The following is a 16889-nucleotide window of genomic DNA, read 5'->3' as shown; positions in this document are numbered from 1 at the left end:
GCCATGTTTTATTAATATTAACCGCCGAGCCAAGATACCGGTTCGATTACCTTCCCTACCTCGTGGTATAGACTCGAGTTCTGAGTGACTATTGACGGGACTAAGAACTTATGCCTGTCTTTGATATATTGCCCTTTCTTGTATGGTGATTTTATGAATTGTAATAGGTGAGATGTAAGCCGGTTACAATTGATAAAGTTTGGATTACTATTTGTTATATGTTTCACATGATAGTTTAAATTGGTCAGTTTAGAGTTCACATGTTAGAATACTTGATAAGTAAATGGTTTATCAAATTGTTTACATGTTACACTACACGTTACATTAAATATGACGTTTCGTGGCTGGGAGGACTCGAAGTTACTCCCCACTGAATTGTGGCTTTCGTGTTTGTATAAAATGCGATTGACAGGTTGATGATGCTTAGTTGGGGTTCACGGACGAGCTAGTGAGCAAGAGAACCTTGGACTTAGTTTGGTTTTTATTTTGTAGAAACCTTTAACTTTTGGTTTTGTATATATTTTAAAGGGACATATGTCTCCCTCTTCTATTTTGGTTTGTATCATTATATCCCCGTGTCTTTAGCGTGGTTATGTAAATAAGTTTATTAGCTTTTGCAGTTTTTTTGGCACTCTTAAGTTGGAGATGTTTGTGAATGGTTTAGGAAAATTTTAAAAATTACAGGTTTTGTCTAGTTGAACCAATTACAAACATATCCTGTCAGTTTTTCCGTAGATTTTACGTGTTTATTTAAGGCTAAATTTGAGGGTGTCACATTCTTACTTCAGTGGTGCGGTTCGAAGGCTGCAGTGTTAACCTTGGGGAACTACCGACAAGAGACGATATCCACCACGGTCGTGCCGTAATAGTTTTCAAGTCAGTGGTTTTTTTACCACGGCACTGCATATCTCTTACGATAAGTCTTTTTCTGTTTTCATCTTTCCCTAATTTTTTGCTGCCGGGTTTCATTGTTACGAATTTACATTCCAACAGCAAAGCAGACAACTTGGTTCGAGCTCGAAAAATGTTGGAGGATGCTTCCCATATGGGTGCTAAGCTTGCTGTTTTGCCTGTAATGCTTTCTCCTGCCTTTTTCTTCAATTTTTTGTGTTGCTAAACTGAATTCTTTTTCATCTACTTTTCTCTGTTTCATTGTCGAAACTATAATTATTGTTTGTTTAATTCTATAATTTGCGTAGTCGAAATTAGTTAAACACAGATGTCAGATGATCAGATCAAATTAAATCTGGTTTTCCTTTGCTGATAAAGTCAAACGGTGATACTCACGATTTGGGTTCAATTTCCGTCAGCATCAGTTCAAATTTCTTTTAGTAGCTCTCTTACACCAAAATAATTAAAGTTGTTCCAAGGATGTGCAATTGGCATTTTAAATGTAATTATGAAGACAAATTTAGTTGTCTCGAGAGAGGGTCTGACCCGCTAATCATTTAAGACCATATATATAAATATATATTTCAGTTAAGTATTCACACACGAGATTACGTATTCAAATCTTGGCCCCCGTATTTTTGCTTTCACGATTTGCCACTGAATAGAAAGCTTCATTTGTACACAGGAAATGTGGGTTTGCCCTTACTCACAGGAATACTCCACTAAATGTGCCGAGGAACTAGACGGAAAGAATCAGTCACATTCACCAGCTTATTCTATGCTATCTAATGTTGCTTTTACTCAGGGGATCACAATCGTAGGAGGGTCGATTCCTGAGCTGCGAAATGGTCGATTATACAACACCTGCTGTATTTTTGGTCGTGATGGACAGCTGAAAGCTAAGCATCGCAAAGTAAGCTTCACCAGTTACAACTTTCAATCATTTGTTCCTTGGCTGTGTACTCGTATTTGGCGCAGTAACAGTTAACCGTGAGTTCCTATGGTGGTTATTTTTCTGTGTGTTTTTGTAGTTACATCTGTTTGACTATGATGCTGGAGAAGCTTCATTTAGGGAATCGGACTCTTTCGCTGCTGGTGATAGCCCTACAGTTGTTGATACAGGTATTAATTCATGATGAGGCAATTTGGCAATTTGCAGTATTCCTAGTTTAACCTGTATGGTCTGAACTACTAGCAGGCGTGGGACGTATTGGCGTGGGTATTTGTCATGATATACGATTCCCCGACTTAGCCATGTTATACGAAATAAAAGTTCCAGGTTTTTCTACATCTCTTTTAATGTGAGGCAATTCTTGAATGCAATGATGAAGTTACTTATGCAATGACAGGCGTCGACTTGATAATCTACCCTAGTGCATTCAATGTGAACACAGGAAGGATGCTTTGGGAACTGGAGGCCAAAGCCAGGCAAGTCCCAACTTTGTATACTTCGAGGAGGTTGCCCGAATTGGCTTATCAATTAATTGAATTATACATTTGTTACCTTTCAGGGCGGTTGATAACCAGGTGACATTTGAAACTCATTGAACCTCGTTCTTTATGGACAGACTATACCAGTAATGATGTGGTCAATGTTAGGTTGTTCATGTAGGTCTTTGTTGCGGTTTGTTCACCATCGAGAGATTCCGAAGCTTCTTACACAATATGGGGTCACTCCATGGTGGTTGGTCCGGTAACTTCTTCATCGTACTCTATTCTTAATGAACGTAAAAGTAGTCTAGTTTGCTATATCCTGGATTTGAATGATACAGAACGGAGAAGTAAAAGCAAGCGCCGGACACAAAGAAAAACTCGTGATAGCCGAGATTGATTATTGTGAAAATCAGCTTCAGAGGTGATTCTATCAAGCTATACACACATGAAAATATTTGTATATAAACCTACAAATGTTCGGAACTAATAATTTGCTGGTATTAAATTGTAGGGAACGTTTCCCTCTTCATGGGGCAGGGCAAGACAAGATATACCAATTTCTCAGCAAATAACCGAGATAAGCCGGTTGAATCACAGTGAGACAAATCTCACGTCACATACACCACTCAGAGTTGTGGTACCGTTGGCTTTCGCAGTTTCACGATAACGGTATCTCGGAGTCATAATCGATGCGGTCGTTGCAGATATATTGACTATTTTTCTAAGTGACTTTTATAGCTGTTATAGTTGTCTAATGTAGCTTTCGTATAATGTTAACGAGTATCGAGATTCCAAGGTCCCGGAACAAAGTTCATTGGAAATCACACAAAAGGTTTTTCGGTTCAGATAAAGCGATCACATAAAAGTTGAGGTGCAAAGGAGGACATTTGGGGTGCTGGTATGCGATAAACCAACATTCGTCAAACCTCGGATAATCGTGAAAAATGAATTAATACTCGTTATTTGTGCCTATAATCAAACAGGTTAACTCCTGCAATGACCTCGGACACGTGGTTAAAAAACGAGGAGAAAAAGAAACGTGATCCGGTACGACCTCCCGAACGGCTCAAAATGAAGTGTAATACACGGTTTTCAAGATTCTAGGGCCCTAGAACAAAATTCTCTGGAAATCAAACAAAAAGTTTCTCGGATCATATAAAGCGGCCACACAAAATTTGAGACGCAACGGAGGACATTTAGGTATGCCAGTATGCGATTCACCGGCATTCGTTGATCCTAGGAAATCGTGAAAAATGAATTGTTACTTGTTATTTGGAGCTGAAATCGTATAGGTTTACTCCTGCAATGACCTCAGACACGTGGTTGAAAAACCGGGAGGAAAAGAAACGTGGTCCGGTACGACCTCCCGAATGGCTCAAAACGAAGTGTAATACACAGTTCTCGAAATTCCAGGTCTCTGAACAAAATTCTCTGAAAATCACACAAAAGGTTTCTCGGGTAAAATAAAGCGGCCACACAAAATTTGAGGAGCAACAGAGGAGATTTGGGGGGTACCGGTATGCGATAAACCAGCATTCGTCGAACCTCGGATAATCGTGAAAAATGAATTAAGACTCGTTATTTGGGGCGGAAATTGAATAGGTTTACTCCTACAATGACCTCGGACACGTGGTTAAAAAACGGAGAGAAAAAGAAACGTGGTCCGGTACGACCTCCCGAACGGATCAAAATGAAGTGTATAAATACACGGTTTTTTAGATTTCAGGGTCTCCGAAAAAAATTCTCTGGAAATCACATAAAAGTTTTCTCGGGTCACATAAAGCAACCCACAAAATTTTTGAGGAACAACGGAGGACATTTGGGTAGGGGTGTTCATTGGCCCGGGACCGGACCGGACTTAACCAAACTCTCTCGATCGAAGACCAAATAAGTCTTAAGAGGTGGACCGAGGACTGGACCATATTAATATTGGTCCGGTCCGGTCTGGACCTTAAAAACGCGTGGACCAGTCCGGACCAGACCAAAATGGACCAAATATTATTGTCATTGACATGTTTTAGCATATAAAAACTACATAATTACACATCTTATAGTACATGTAAGAGAAGTAGAAACTAAAATCAATAATATAACAATTTTAAAACTTCTTTTCTTACATAACTTCGATCCATGGTCCGGTCCGCGGTCTATTCGGTTTGGTCCAGCATCGGACCGAAGACCAAAGTCGAGTAAATAGGTGGACCGTGGACCGGACCAAACAAAATTCGGTCCGGTTTTGTCCGGTCTGGTCTGATATTTGGTCCGGACCACTGAGTGAACAACCCTACATTTGGGGGTGTCACTATGCAATTAACCAGCATTCAGCGAACCTCGGAAATCATGAAAAATGAATTATTAATCGTTATTTGGGGCTGGAATCGAATAGGTTTACTCTTACAATGACCTCGGACACGTGGTTGAAAAACCGAGGGGAAAAGAAACATGGTGTGGTACGACCTTCCGAACGGCTCAAAATAAAGTATATAATACACGGTTTTCGAGATTTCAGAGTCCCAGAACAAAATTATCTAAAAATCACACAAAAGGTTTCTCAGGTCAAATAAAGCGGCCACAAAAATTTGAGGAGCAACAGAAGACATTTGGTGGTACCGGTATGCTATAAACCAGCAGTCGTCGAACCTCGGATAATGGTGAAAAATGAATTAAGACTCGTTATTTGGGGAGGAAATGGAATAGTTTTACTCCTGCAATGACCTCGGACACGTGGTTGAAAAACGAGGAGAAAAAGAAACGTGGTCCGGTACGACCTCCCGAACGGCTCAAAATGAAATGTATAATACATGGTTTTCAAGATTGCAGGGTCCCGGAACAAAATTCTCTTGAAATCAAACAAAAGGTTTCTCGGTTCATATAAACCGGCCACACAATATTTGAGGCGCAGCGGAGGACATTTGGGGATGTCAGTATGCGATTAACCAGCATTCGTCGATCGTCGATAATCGTGAAAAATTAATTATTACTTGTTATTTGGAGCTCAAATCGAATAGGTTTACTTCTGCAATGACCTCAGACACATGGTTGAAAAACCGGGAAGAAAAGAAACGTGGTGTGGTACGACCTCCCGAACGGGTCAAAACGAAGTGTAATACTCACTTTTCGAGATTCCAGGGCCCCTGAAAAAAATTCTATGAAAACCACACAATAGGTTTCTCGGATCAAATAAAGCGGCTACATAAAATTTGAGGAGCAACGGACGACATTTAGGGGTATCGGTATGCGATAAACGAGTATTCGTCGAAACTCAGATAATCGTGAAAAATGAATTAAGACTCGTTATTTGGGGCGGAAATTGAATATTTTTACTCCTACAATGACCTCGGACACGTGGCTGAAAAACAGGGAGAAAAAAAACGTGGTTCGGTACGACCTCCCGAACGGCTCAAAATGAAGTGGTCAAGATATTATAGTTATCCTTGGGTTGGACGAATTATCTGAAGAAGACCGGTTAACCGTAGCAAGAGCGTGAACAATTGAGTGTTTCTAATCACAACCGTTTTTCGTAGCAGAAGTATTTACAGGATCCCCAGGAAAATATGTTTGTCTAGCAAAAACAATTAGATCATTCCAATGGATCCTTTCCGGCGAATCGGATGGTCTTCCTGTGCAAGCCTTTTATTTGGTAGGTAACATCGCTGAAGCTACTGCGAAAGCTAATAAAGCGGCCACGCAAAATTTGAGGCGCAGCGAAGGACATTGGGGATGCCACTATGCGATTAACCAATATTCCTCGTTCCTCGAAAATCGTGAAAAATGAATTATTACTCGTTATTTGGGGATGGAATCGAGTTGGTTTACTCCTGCAATGACTTCGGACACGTGGTTAAAAAAACCCGGGGGATGGGGGGAAGAAACGTTGTGCGGTACGACCTCCCGAACGGCTCAAAACACGGTTTTTGAGATACCAGAGTCCAGGAATTTTTTTTTCTGAAAATCACACAAAAGGTTTCTCTGGTTAAATAAAGCGGCCACGCAATATTTGAGGAGCAACAAAGGAAATTTGGGGGTACCGGTATGCGATAAACCAGCATTCGCCGAGTCTCGGATAATCGTGAAAAATGAATTAAGACTCGTTATTTGGGGCGGAAATTGAATAGTTCTACTCCTGCAATGACCTCAGACACGTGGTCGAAAGACGGGGAGGAAAAGAAACGTGGTGCAGTACGACTTCCCGAACGGCTCAAAACGAAGTGTAATACACAGTTTTCGAGATTCCAGGATCCCGGAACAAAATTCTATGAAAATCACACAAAAGATTTCGGTGGTCAAATAAAGCGGCCACACAAAATTTGAGGAGCAACATAGGACATTTAGGGGTACCGTTATGCGATAAACCAGCATTCATCGAACCTCGGATAATCGCGAAAAATTATTTATTACTCGTTATTTGGAAACGTGGTCCGGTACGACCTCCTGAACGGCTCAAAATGAAGTGTATAATACGCGGTTTTTGAGATTTGAGGGTCTCTGAAAAAATTTCTCTGGAAATCACACAAAAGTTTTTTCGGGTCACATAAAGCGGCCACACAAAATTTGAGGCGCAACGGAGGACATTTAGAGGTGCCAGTATGCGATTAATCAGCATTCGTCGAACCTTGAAAATCGTGAAAAATGAGTTATTACTCGTTATTTGGGGCTGGAATCGAATATGTATACTCCTACAATGACCTCGGACACGTGGTTGAAAAACAGGGGGAAAAGAAACGTGGTGCGGTACGACCTCCCGAACGGCTCAAAACGAAGTGTCGAGACTCGAGGGTCCCAGAACAAAATTATCTGAAAATGACATAAAAGGATTCTCAGGTCAAATAAAGCGGCCACGCAAAATTCGTGGAGCAACGGAGGACATTTGAGGGTACCAGTATGCGATAAACAAGCATCCGTCGAAACTCGGATAATCGAGAAAAATGAATTAAGCCTCGTTATTTGGAGCGGAAATTGAATAGTTTCACTCCTTCAATGAACTCGGACACGTGGTTGAAAAACGGGGAGAAAATGAAACGTGGTCCGGTACTACCTCCCGAACGGCTCAAAATTAAGTGGATAATAGACGGTTTCGAGATTTCAGGGTCCCAGAACAAAATTCTCTTGAAATCAAAAAAAGGTTTTTCGGATCGGGTCATATAAAGCGGCCACAAAAAATTTGAGGCGCAACGGAGGATATTTTGGGATGCCAGTATGCGATTAACAAGCATTCGTCGAACCTCGAAAATCATGAAAAATGAATTAAGACTCGTTATTTGGGGCGAAAATTGAATAGGGTTTACTTCTGCAATGACCTCAGACACGTGGTTGAAATACGGGGAGGAAAAGAAACGTGGTGCGGTATATCCTCTCGAACGGCTCAAAATGAAGTGTAATACACATTTTTGGAAATTATAGAATCCTGAAACAAAATTCTCTGAAAATCACACAAACGGTTTCTCGGGTCAAATAAAGCGGCCACACAAAATTTAAGGAGCAACGGAGGACATTTGGGGTACCGGTATGCGATAAACTAGCATTCGTCGAACCTCGAATAATCGTGAAAAATGAATTATTACATGTTTTTTGGAGCTGAAATCGAATATGTTTACTACCGCAATGGCCTGAGACACGCGGTTAAAAAACCGGGAGGAAAAGAAATGTGGTGCGGTACGACCTCCCGAACGGTCAAAACGAAGTGTATACTACACGGTTTTCGAGATTCCAGGGTGTAGATACTCGTATATGTCGATATTGGAATTTATAGAGAACCCGCCAGCCACCCTATGATGATAGGACACATGTATTCTAAAATGACATACTCGTGATACGGATATGTCTCATGGATGTCAAGCAAGTTTACGTCGTCGGTTTCAGTTAATTTTAATGGTTATTTAAATTGACATTTTGAATGTTTTGAAATAAATGGTTTTTGTTTCTTTACATTTTGGTTTTGAAAATTTATAAACTAAAAGTTTTTATTTCATTTATTTAATATTTTGATGATTTTTTAAACGATTTGAATTTAATTCGAATTACGAGCTTTTATTTACGATTTATCGTTATAAATTGTTTTTAAAAGTTTTATTTTTGGATTTTGATTTTTGGTTTAAAAAATCAAAGTATGAGTTTTTGTGACGGTTTTTATTCATCGTTTTATTTAATTCGAAGTTTCGAGTTTTTAAAGCGGTTTTTTAACCCGTTTTTAATGCGCTTTGTGAAGCGATTTTTGATGCGTTTTGAGCCGAGTTTTGGCACGAATTTCAAGGCAACTTTTAGCCCATATCCATCCCCTCATAATCCCGTGTTCGAACCCTTGCTAGCCCAGCCAAATCCCTTCCCTTTTCCTCTCCAAACCCATGACACAAACAGCCGACCTTAACCCGACACCCCAATTTTAAGCAGCCCAAACACCTCCCAAATTCGCTCCTATTCAACTCAAACCCGTGTACTCACCTAGCCCATATATCAAGCTCTGACCCACACCCAACCCACGCTCAAACCTGACCCAAACCATGCCACAATCAAACCCGCAACAAGCAACCCGTACCCCTACCCGTGCTATGTTTTTGTGGCTCTTCGGAGCTCTTTCTTGAGCTCAAGGCTTTTCCCTTGCCTTGCACATTAGGAAATATATCTTCCCTATATTTATAACTTCCATAGCCAGCCAAGAATATCGAGAAAATATAGAGAAACGAGTAAGAAATAGGCTTGAGAAGATAATTACCAAAAACCGTTTCAATTGAACCTTTCACAAACGAACCACCATGTTCATTTCAAGTCCACCCATGTTACATTGAGGTCCATTTAGGTTGAAGACCCAGGTCCAATATCAATTGAATCCTTCACAAATGAACCACAATGTTCATTTTCATGTCCAATCTGGTCCAGTCCATTTGCATCCCGATTCGATAATTAGAGTGAAACCTCTATCGATTTACAAATAGCGTCGACACTCTGTCGATTTCTGAACCCGAGTCACATAGTTTTCTCCTGAAGTCAAAACCGAGTTGCAAAAGTGGCCAACTTTTTCAAACCGAGCGTCTGAGTCAACTCTTGAAAAGAGAAAAGTTAAAAACCGAGGTTGACAATTATGAGTCGGAATTTGCGTTCGAGTCTAAGATATGTTTTTTTATCAATTATTTCAAACTCCGTTTCAAGATCAATGAAATTATCCCGATTTCAATCCCGTTTCCATCATCAAATCAATGAAAATGCATAACGCACTCGAAGGGTGCCCCTTGGATAGAAATATATATCCCTTTTTAGATAGTGAAGTACTTTAGGATCTCGTGTCAGTTTCCTTTACCTACTCCATGTCTGGCAGTAGAAAACCTCCATCAAAACCTCTGCTCGAGACAAGCCCAGTAGATGATCCTATGACAAACCTATACTAGCTCTTTGTTCCCGTGTTAATGAAGGAAGGCAAACCTTTTCCCCACAAGAACATCCCCTCTTGAAAAGAGAAAAGACTGATCTGTTCTAACAAGGAATGTCCGGGTTCCCATACCGTTTATGAAGATTTGGATTCCTATATCTGGTTCCCATGTCATTTATGATGTTTCGGACTCCCAGGTCCGGGTTTTCATACCATTATGAAGTTTTGGATTCCCATATTCGTGTTCCCATATCATTTTGATGTTCTTATACTCGAGGATTCTCATATCCTGGTTCTCACACTATTTTTGAAGTTTTGGATTGATATAGTTGGGCTCTCACGCCATGCTGAGGTTTTGGATTCTCATATCTAAAGTTTCCGTAAAACCTTGAAGTTCTTATACTCGGGATTCTCACACCCCGGCTCTCATACCCGTTGGAAGTTCTCATTTGGGGATCTTATGCCCGTCTAGCTCTTATGCCAGAAATCATTTGGGTCCTTCAATGCAAAGGTCGAGGCGTCCAGAACCGTGGTTCAGGTATGATCTCTTCTTATGGTTGGCGAGCTTATGTACGCAAATATAATGGACTATAAACGACCCGCAGAATCCTCAGGTCAGTAGACTTGGGGTATACTTTGACTTTCGCCCTGTCCGAGCCTCAGTCAAAGTGGGGGATCTGTAGATACTCGTATCTGTCGATATTGGAATTTATAGAGAACCCGCCAGCCACCCGTTGACGATAGGACACATGTATTCTCAAATGACGTACTCGTGATACGGATATGTCACATAGATGTCAAGCAAGTTTACGTCGACGGTTTCTGTTAATTTAAACGATTATTTAAATTGACATTTTCAATGTTTTGAAATAAATGGTTTTGTTTCTTTACATTTTGGTTTTGAAAATTTATGAAATAAGTTTTTATTTCATTTATTTAATATTTTGATGATTTTTGAAATAAATGTAATTTATTTTATTCGATTTGAATTTAATTCGAATTGCGAGCTTTTATTTACGATTTATCGTTATAAATTGTTTTTAAAAGTTTTATTTTTGGATTTTGATTTTTGGTGTAAAAAATCAAAGTATGAGTTTTTGTGACGGTTTTTATTTATCATTTTATTTAATTCGAAGTTTCGAGTTTTTAAAGCGGTTTTTAACCCGTTTTTAATGCGCTTTGTGAAGCGATTTTTGACACGATTTGAGCCGAGGTTTGGCACGAATTTCAAGGCAACTTTTAGCCCATATAAATCCCCTCATAGTCCCGTGTTCGAACTCTTGCTAGCCCAGCCAAAACCCTTCCCTTTTCCTCTCCAAACCCACGACACAAACAGCCGACCTTAACCCGACACCCCTGTTTTGAGCAGCCCAAACACCTCCCAAATTCGCTCCTATTCAACTCAAACCTGTGTGCTCACCTAGCCCATATGCCAAGAGGATCAAGAAAATATAGAGAAACAAGTAAGAAATAAGCTTAAGAAGATTATTACCAAAAATCGTTTCATACACCTTTCCTATTCGAAACCTTCGAAAACCTAGCTTCATATACCTATATAAGCTCCCATTGCCTTCCCCCATTATAGAATAAGGAAACCTATCAGTGAACTTGCCTCACGCACTCAGAAATCGAGTTAATCTTCATCTTCAACCTCCCGCACTCCCGTACCCAGAAAAAACACAGCACACACGGCTACCCTTCGAAATCACCTCGAAACCCCATCAAATATCCATTACAATTCACCAAATTTTTCATACACAATCTAGGTAGTGGGCTTGATTGATTTGTGCCTTAAAAAAATGCCCTTGGTAACGTTTTGAGCATTAAATTGCTCGATACTTTACCTTGCGCAGTTTTCAGAAGTTTCTGACCAGCTCTCTTTTGCTTCGTTTTTAATCGTTTTAAAAGCCTTTTTGATCTGGTTTCTTGCCAAAGCTGAAAAATTTTCATTCAGGGATTCCAAAACATCTTTCGATTTGAAAAGTCGTTGAGTATTGAAGTCGTGGTGATCGTTTGAAGTTCGCTGCGCAAAATTGGTTTTACATGTGAAACGTGTATGTTTGGTTCAAAGTTCGATTTCGATTATTGATTTGAAAACCGTCGACAGACGTACCAAGAAGCTTGCATCCGAGATACATGTAAACCGAGGGTGCCAAATACTCTCTTTATCCTTTTTAGTTATTATTTTTGTCGCTTTTAATTTAATTGTCGTATTAATTATGCAATTGTTACGGTAATTATTATACTATTAGTGATGAATGAAGGAGGACGGGTTTGTATGATGATGAATGCCGATGGATGGCCTCTTAATTGTGTGGATTAATTTTTGTTAGGAATTAGACGTTTTATGTTGTCACATGAATTGTTTTCGCATGCTTATCGTTAATTATGTTAGATTTATTCTCGTATGTTTAGATCTATGTTTAATTTAATGTTCATGTTTTAAATCTGAAATTATAAAATGCTTTTTATGTTTAATTAGTATGTATATAATTAAAGTTTGCATCTTTGTTTTGTTTTGTTAATTTATGATTAATTGAATTAAATAATGAAATTGTTTAATTTTAATTCACATGTTAGCTTGATTTATGAGATGAATGCATGAACATGGGATTTGTTTGTTTAAATTATATTATGCATGTTTGTATGATTTAATTTGGTTGCTTATTTACATGTTAGTTTAATTAATTAAGTTTAATTAATTAGAATTGCATGAAACCGCATGAATTAGAATCGTTTGTGTCGATTGTTTTGTCTCACATGTATGCCGTGTGTTTGTCTCATATGGCTCGGTTTTCTAGGCTAAGAATTAGTCTAATTTATGTATGTTTGGCATGATTCACATGATTAGAGAAGCATGTTTAGATTTAATTATTTTAATTGCGATTTAATTGAAACCGTTAGCATGTTTGTTCGATTATCGTCATGTTTGTTTGCTTTGTCGATTGGTGTCGTGTGTGGTGCCTTGTGGCACGTATCCCTAGGCTGTTTTAGGTCTATGTTTAGTCCTATTTCTTGCCTTTATTGTATGCCAATCGTTTGTGAAACAATTGTTTGATTTGGATGCATTTTTGCTTCTTTTCATTTGCATATGATTATGTTATCACATGTCACTTGTTTGCAACCCGACTTGACTTAGAATAGGTCATGTATGCACCCTTGGTGGCCAAGGTTGGCCGTGTATGGCATTCGGTCTAGAGGCCTTTGTTTCGTTGCTTAGGTGTTTGTTACAGCGCCGCTTGAGTAAGAAGTTTCTTTCTCTCCTCTTTGTTTGTTTATTTATGCTAGAATAGCTTAATGAACTCACATGTTTAAGTCACTTGACGAAGTTATGTGCATTTAAACAACTAGAATTGATTGTCATATGTAAGGGCTAAATATGATTTGGATGCATTCGACAAATACTAGTTCGATTAAAATTGTCCATTGTTTGACATAGTAGAGGCCGTTGTTTCCAACGGACGGGGTTGGGTGTTTGAATGAGCTTCCCAACACGTACTTTCACATAAACCCATTTTCGCTAAAACGGTTTCCAAATTTCCTTAAATTTGGTGGCGACTCCGTGTGTTTCAAAAGCCCCCGTGGATTATCAAATTCCCACATCCAGACAGGGTCCCGGAAAAAAATTCTCTGAAATCACACAAAAGTTTTTTCGGGTCACATAAAGCGGCCACACAGAATTTGAGGAGCAACGGAGGACATTTGGGGGTTCCAATATGCGATTAACCAGCATTCGTCGAACCTTGGTAATCGTGAAAAATGAATTATTACTCATTTTTTGGGGATGGAATCGAAAAGCTTTACTCCTACAATGACCTCGGACATGTGGTTGAAAAATCGGGGGGAAAGAAACGTGGTGCGGTACGACCTTCCGAACAGCTCAAAACGAAGTATATACTACACGGTTTTCAAGATTCCAGGGTCCCGGAACAAAATTCTCTGAAAATCACACAAAAGCTTTCTCGGGTCAAATAAAGTGGCCACACAAAATTTGAGGAGCAACGAATGACATTTGGGGGTACTGGTATGCAATAAACTAGCTTTCGTCGAAACTCGGATAATCGTGAAAAATGAATTAAGCCTCGTTATTTGGGGCAGAAATTGAATAGTTTTACTCCTTCAATGACCTCGGATAGGTGGTTAAAAACCGGGGAGAAAAAGAAAAGTGGTCCGGTACGACCTCCCGAACGGCTCAATATGAAGTGTATAATAGACGGTTTTCGAGATTCCAGGGTCCCTGAAATATATTCTCTTGAAATCAAACAAAAGGTTTTTCGGGTCGGGTCATATAAAGCGGCCACACAAAATTTGAGGCGCAACAGAGGACATTTAGGGATGCCAGTATGCGATTAACATGCATTAGTCGAACCTCGAAAATCGTAAAAAATGAATTATTACTTGTTATTTAGAGCTAAATCGAATAAGTTTACTCGTGCAATGACCTCAGACACGTGGTTGAAAAATCGAAGAAAAACAAAACGTGGTGCGGTACGACCTCCCGAACGGCTCAAAACGAAAAGTATAATTCACGGTTTTCGAGATTCCAGGGTTCTCGAACAAAATTCTCTGAAAATCACACAAAAAGTTTCTCGGGTCAAATAAAGCGGCCACGCAAAATTTGAGGAGCAACGAAGGACATTGGGAGTACTGGTATTCGATAAACCAGCATTTGTCGAAACTCAGATAATCGTGAAAATGAATTAAGACTCGTTATTTGGGGCGGAAATTGACAGGTTTTACTCCTACAATAACCTCGGACACGTGGTTGAAAAACGGGGAGAAAAAGAAACGTAGTCTGTTACGACCTCCCGAACGGCTCAAAATGAAGTGTAATACATGGTTTTCAAGATTTCAGGTATCGGAAAAGAATTCTCTGGAAATCACACAAAAGTTTTCTCGGGTCACAAAAAGCGGCCACCCAAAATTTAAGGAGCAACGGAGGACATTTGAAGGTGCTAGTATGCGATTAACCAGCATTCGTCGAACCTTGGAAATCGTGAAAAATGATTTATTACTCGTTATTTGGACCGAAATCGAATAGGTTTACACCTACAATGACCTCGGACACGTGGTTGAAAAACCGAAGAAAAAGAAACATGGTGCAGTACGACCTCCTGAATGGCTCAATACGAATAGTATAATACACGGTTATCGAGATTTCAGATTCCCGGAACTAAATTCTCTGAAAATCACACAAGAGGTTTCTCGGGTCAAATTAAGCAGCTACACAAACTTTGAGGTGCAACGGAGGACATTTGGGGGTACCGGTATGCGATAAACCAGCATTCGTCGAAACTTGGATAATCGTGAAAAATGAATTAAGCCTCGTTATTTGGGGCAGTAATTGAATAGTTTTACTCCTTCAATGACCTCGGTCACGTGGTTGGAAAACGGGGAGAAAAAGAAACGTGGTTCGGTACGACCTCCCGAACGGCTTAAAATGAAGTGTATAATAGACGGTTTTCGAGATTCCAGGGTCCCGTAACAAAATTCTCTTGAAATCAAACAAAGGGTTTTTCGGGTCGGGTCATAGAAAGTGACTACACAAAATTTTAGGTGCAACAGAGGATATTTGGGGGATGCCAGTATGCGATTAACATGCATTCGTCGAACCTCGAAAATCGTTAAAAATAAAATGTTTCTTAATCGAATAGGATTCCTCTTGCAATGACCTCAGACACGTGGTTGAAAAACCGAGAGAAAAAAGAAACGTGGTGCGGTACGACCTCCTGAACGAGTCTAAACAAAGTGTAATACACATTTTTTCGAGAAACCAGGGTCCTGGAACAAAATTCTCTGAAAATCACACAAAACGTTTCTTGGGTCAAATAAAGCGGCCACACAAAATTTGAGGAGCAGCGGAGGATATTTGTGAAACTCGTATAATCGTTAAAAATGAATTAAGATTCGTTATTTGGGGCGGAAATTGAATAGTTTTACTCCTGCAATGACCTCGGACACGTGGTTAAAAAACTGGGAGAACAGAAACTTGGTCTGGTACGACCCCTCGAGCGGCTCAAAATGTAGTGTAATATACGGTTTTCGAGATTTCAGGGTCCTGGAAAAAAATTCTCTAGAAGTCACACAAAAGTTTTCTCGGGTCACATAAATCGGCCACACAAAATTTGAGGAGAAACAGAGGACATTTGGGGATGCCAGTATGCGATTAACCACCATTCGTCGAACCTTGGAAATCGTGTAAAATGAATTATTACTCATTATTTGGACTGGAATCGAATAGGTTTACTCCTACAATCACCACGGACACGTGGTTGAAAAACTGAAGGAAATGAAACGTGGTGTGGTACGACCTCTCGAACGGCTCAGACTGAAGAGTATAATACACGGTTTTCGAGATTCCAGGGTCCCGGAACGAAATTCTCTGAAATACACACAAGAGGTTTCTCGGGTCAAATAAAGCGGCCACACAAAATTTGAGGAGCAACGGACGACATTTGGGGGTACCGGTATGCGATAAACCAGCATTCGTCGAAACTTGGATAATCGTAAAAAATGAATTAAGCCTCGTTATTTGGGGCGGAAATTGAATAGTTTTACTCCTTCAATGACCTCAGACACGTGGTTGAAAAACGGGGAGAAAACGAAACGTGGTCCGGTACGACCTCCTGAACGGCTCAAAATGAAGTGTATAATAGACGGTTTTCGAGATTCCAGGGTTCTGGGACAAAATTCTCTTGAAATCAAACAAAAAAAATTTCAGGTCGGGTCATAGAAAGCGGCCACACAAAATTTGAGGCGCAACGGAGGACATTTGGGGATGCCCGTATGTGATTAACATGCATTCGTCGAACCTCGGATATCGTGAAAAATGAATTATTACTTGTTATTTGGAGCTCAAATCGAATAGGTTTACTTCTGCAATGACCTCAGACACGTGGTTGAAAAACCGGGAGAAAAAGAAAAGTGGTGCGGTGCGACCTCCTGAACGGGTCAAAACATATTGTAATACACATTTTTCGAGATTCCAGGATCCCGGAACAAAATTCTCTGAAAATCACACAAAAGGTTTCTTAGGTCAAATAAAGCGGCCACGACATTTGGGGGTACCGGTATGCGATAAACCAGCATTTGTAGAAACTCGGATAATCGTGAAAAATGAACTAAGACTCGTTATTTTGGGCGGAAATTGAATAGTTTTATTCCTGCAATGACCTCGGACACGTGGTTGAAAAACGTAGAGAAA

The 16889-nt window shown here is 39.8% G+C and overlaps 1 protein-coding gene across 1 annotated transcript; it reads left to right on the top strand.

Annotated features, from left to right (window-relative positions):
• Nucleotides 1–985: 985 nt before the first annotated feature.
• LOC141641744 (omega-amidase, chloroplastic-like) lies at nt 986–3159 on the top strand (the record flags this gene model as incomplete). Its single annotated transcript, XM_074450392.1, has 9 exons — nt 986–1072; nt 1577–1804; nt 1923–2013; nt 2090–2170; nt 2241–2319; nt 2403–2418; nt 2504–2584; nt 2664–2746; nt 2837–3159. Coding segments are annotated over 9 exons (807 nt in total), but the record flags the coding sequence as incomplete, so codon positions are not given.
• Between the last annotated feature and the right edge of the window lie 13730 nt (nt 3160–16889).

The sequence above is a fragment of the Silene latifolia genome, chromosome 2 (assembly GCF_048544455.1).
Source record: "Silene latifolia isolate original U9 population chromosome 2, ASM4854445v1, whole genome shotgun sequence".
Lineage (NCBI taxonomy): Eukaryota > Viridiplantae > Streptophyta > Magnoliopsida > Caryophyllales > Caryophyllaceae > Silene > Silene latifolia.
This window is presented reverse-complemented; position numbering and strand designations above follow the sequence as displayed.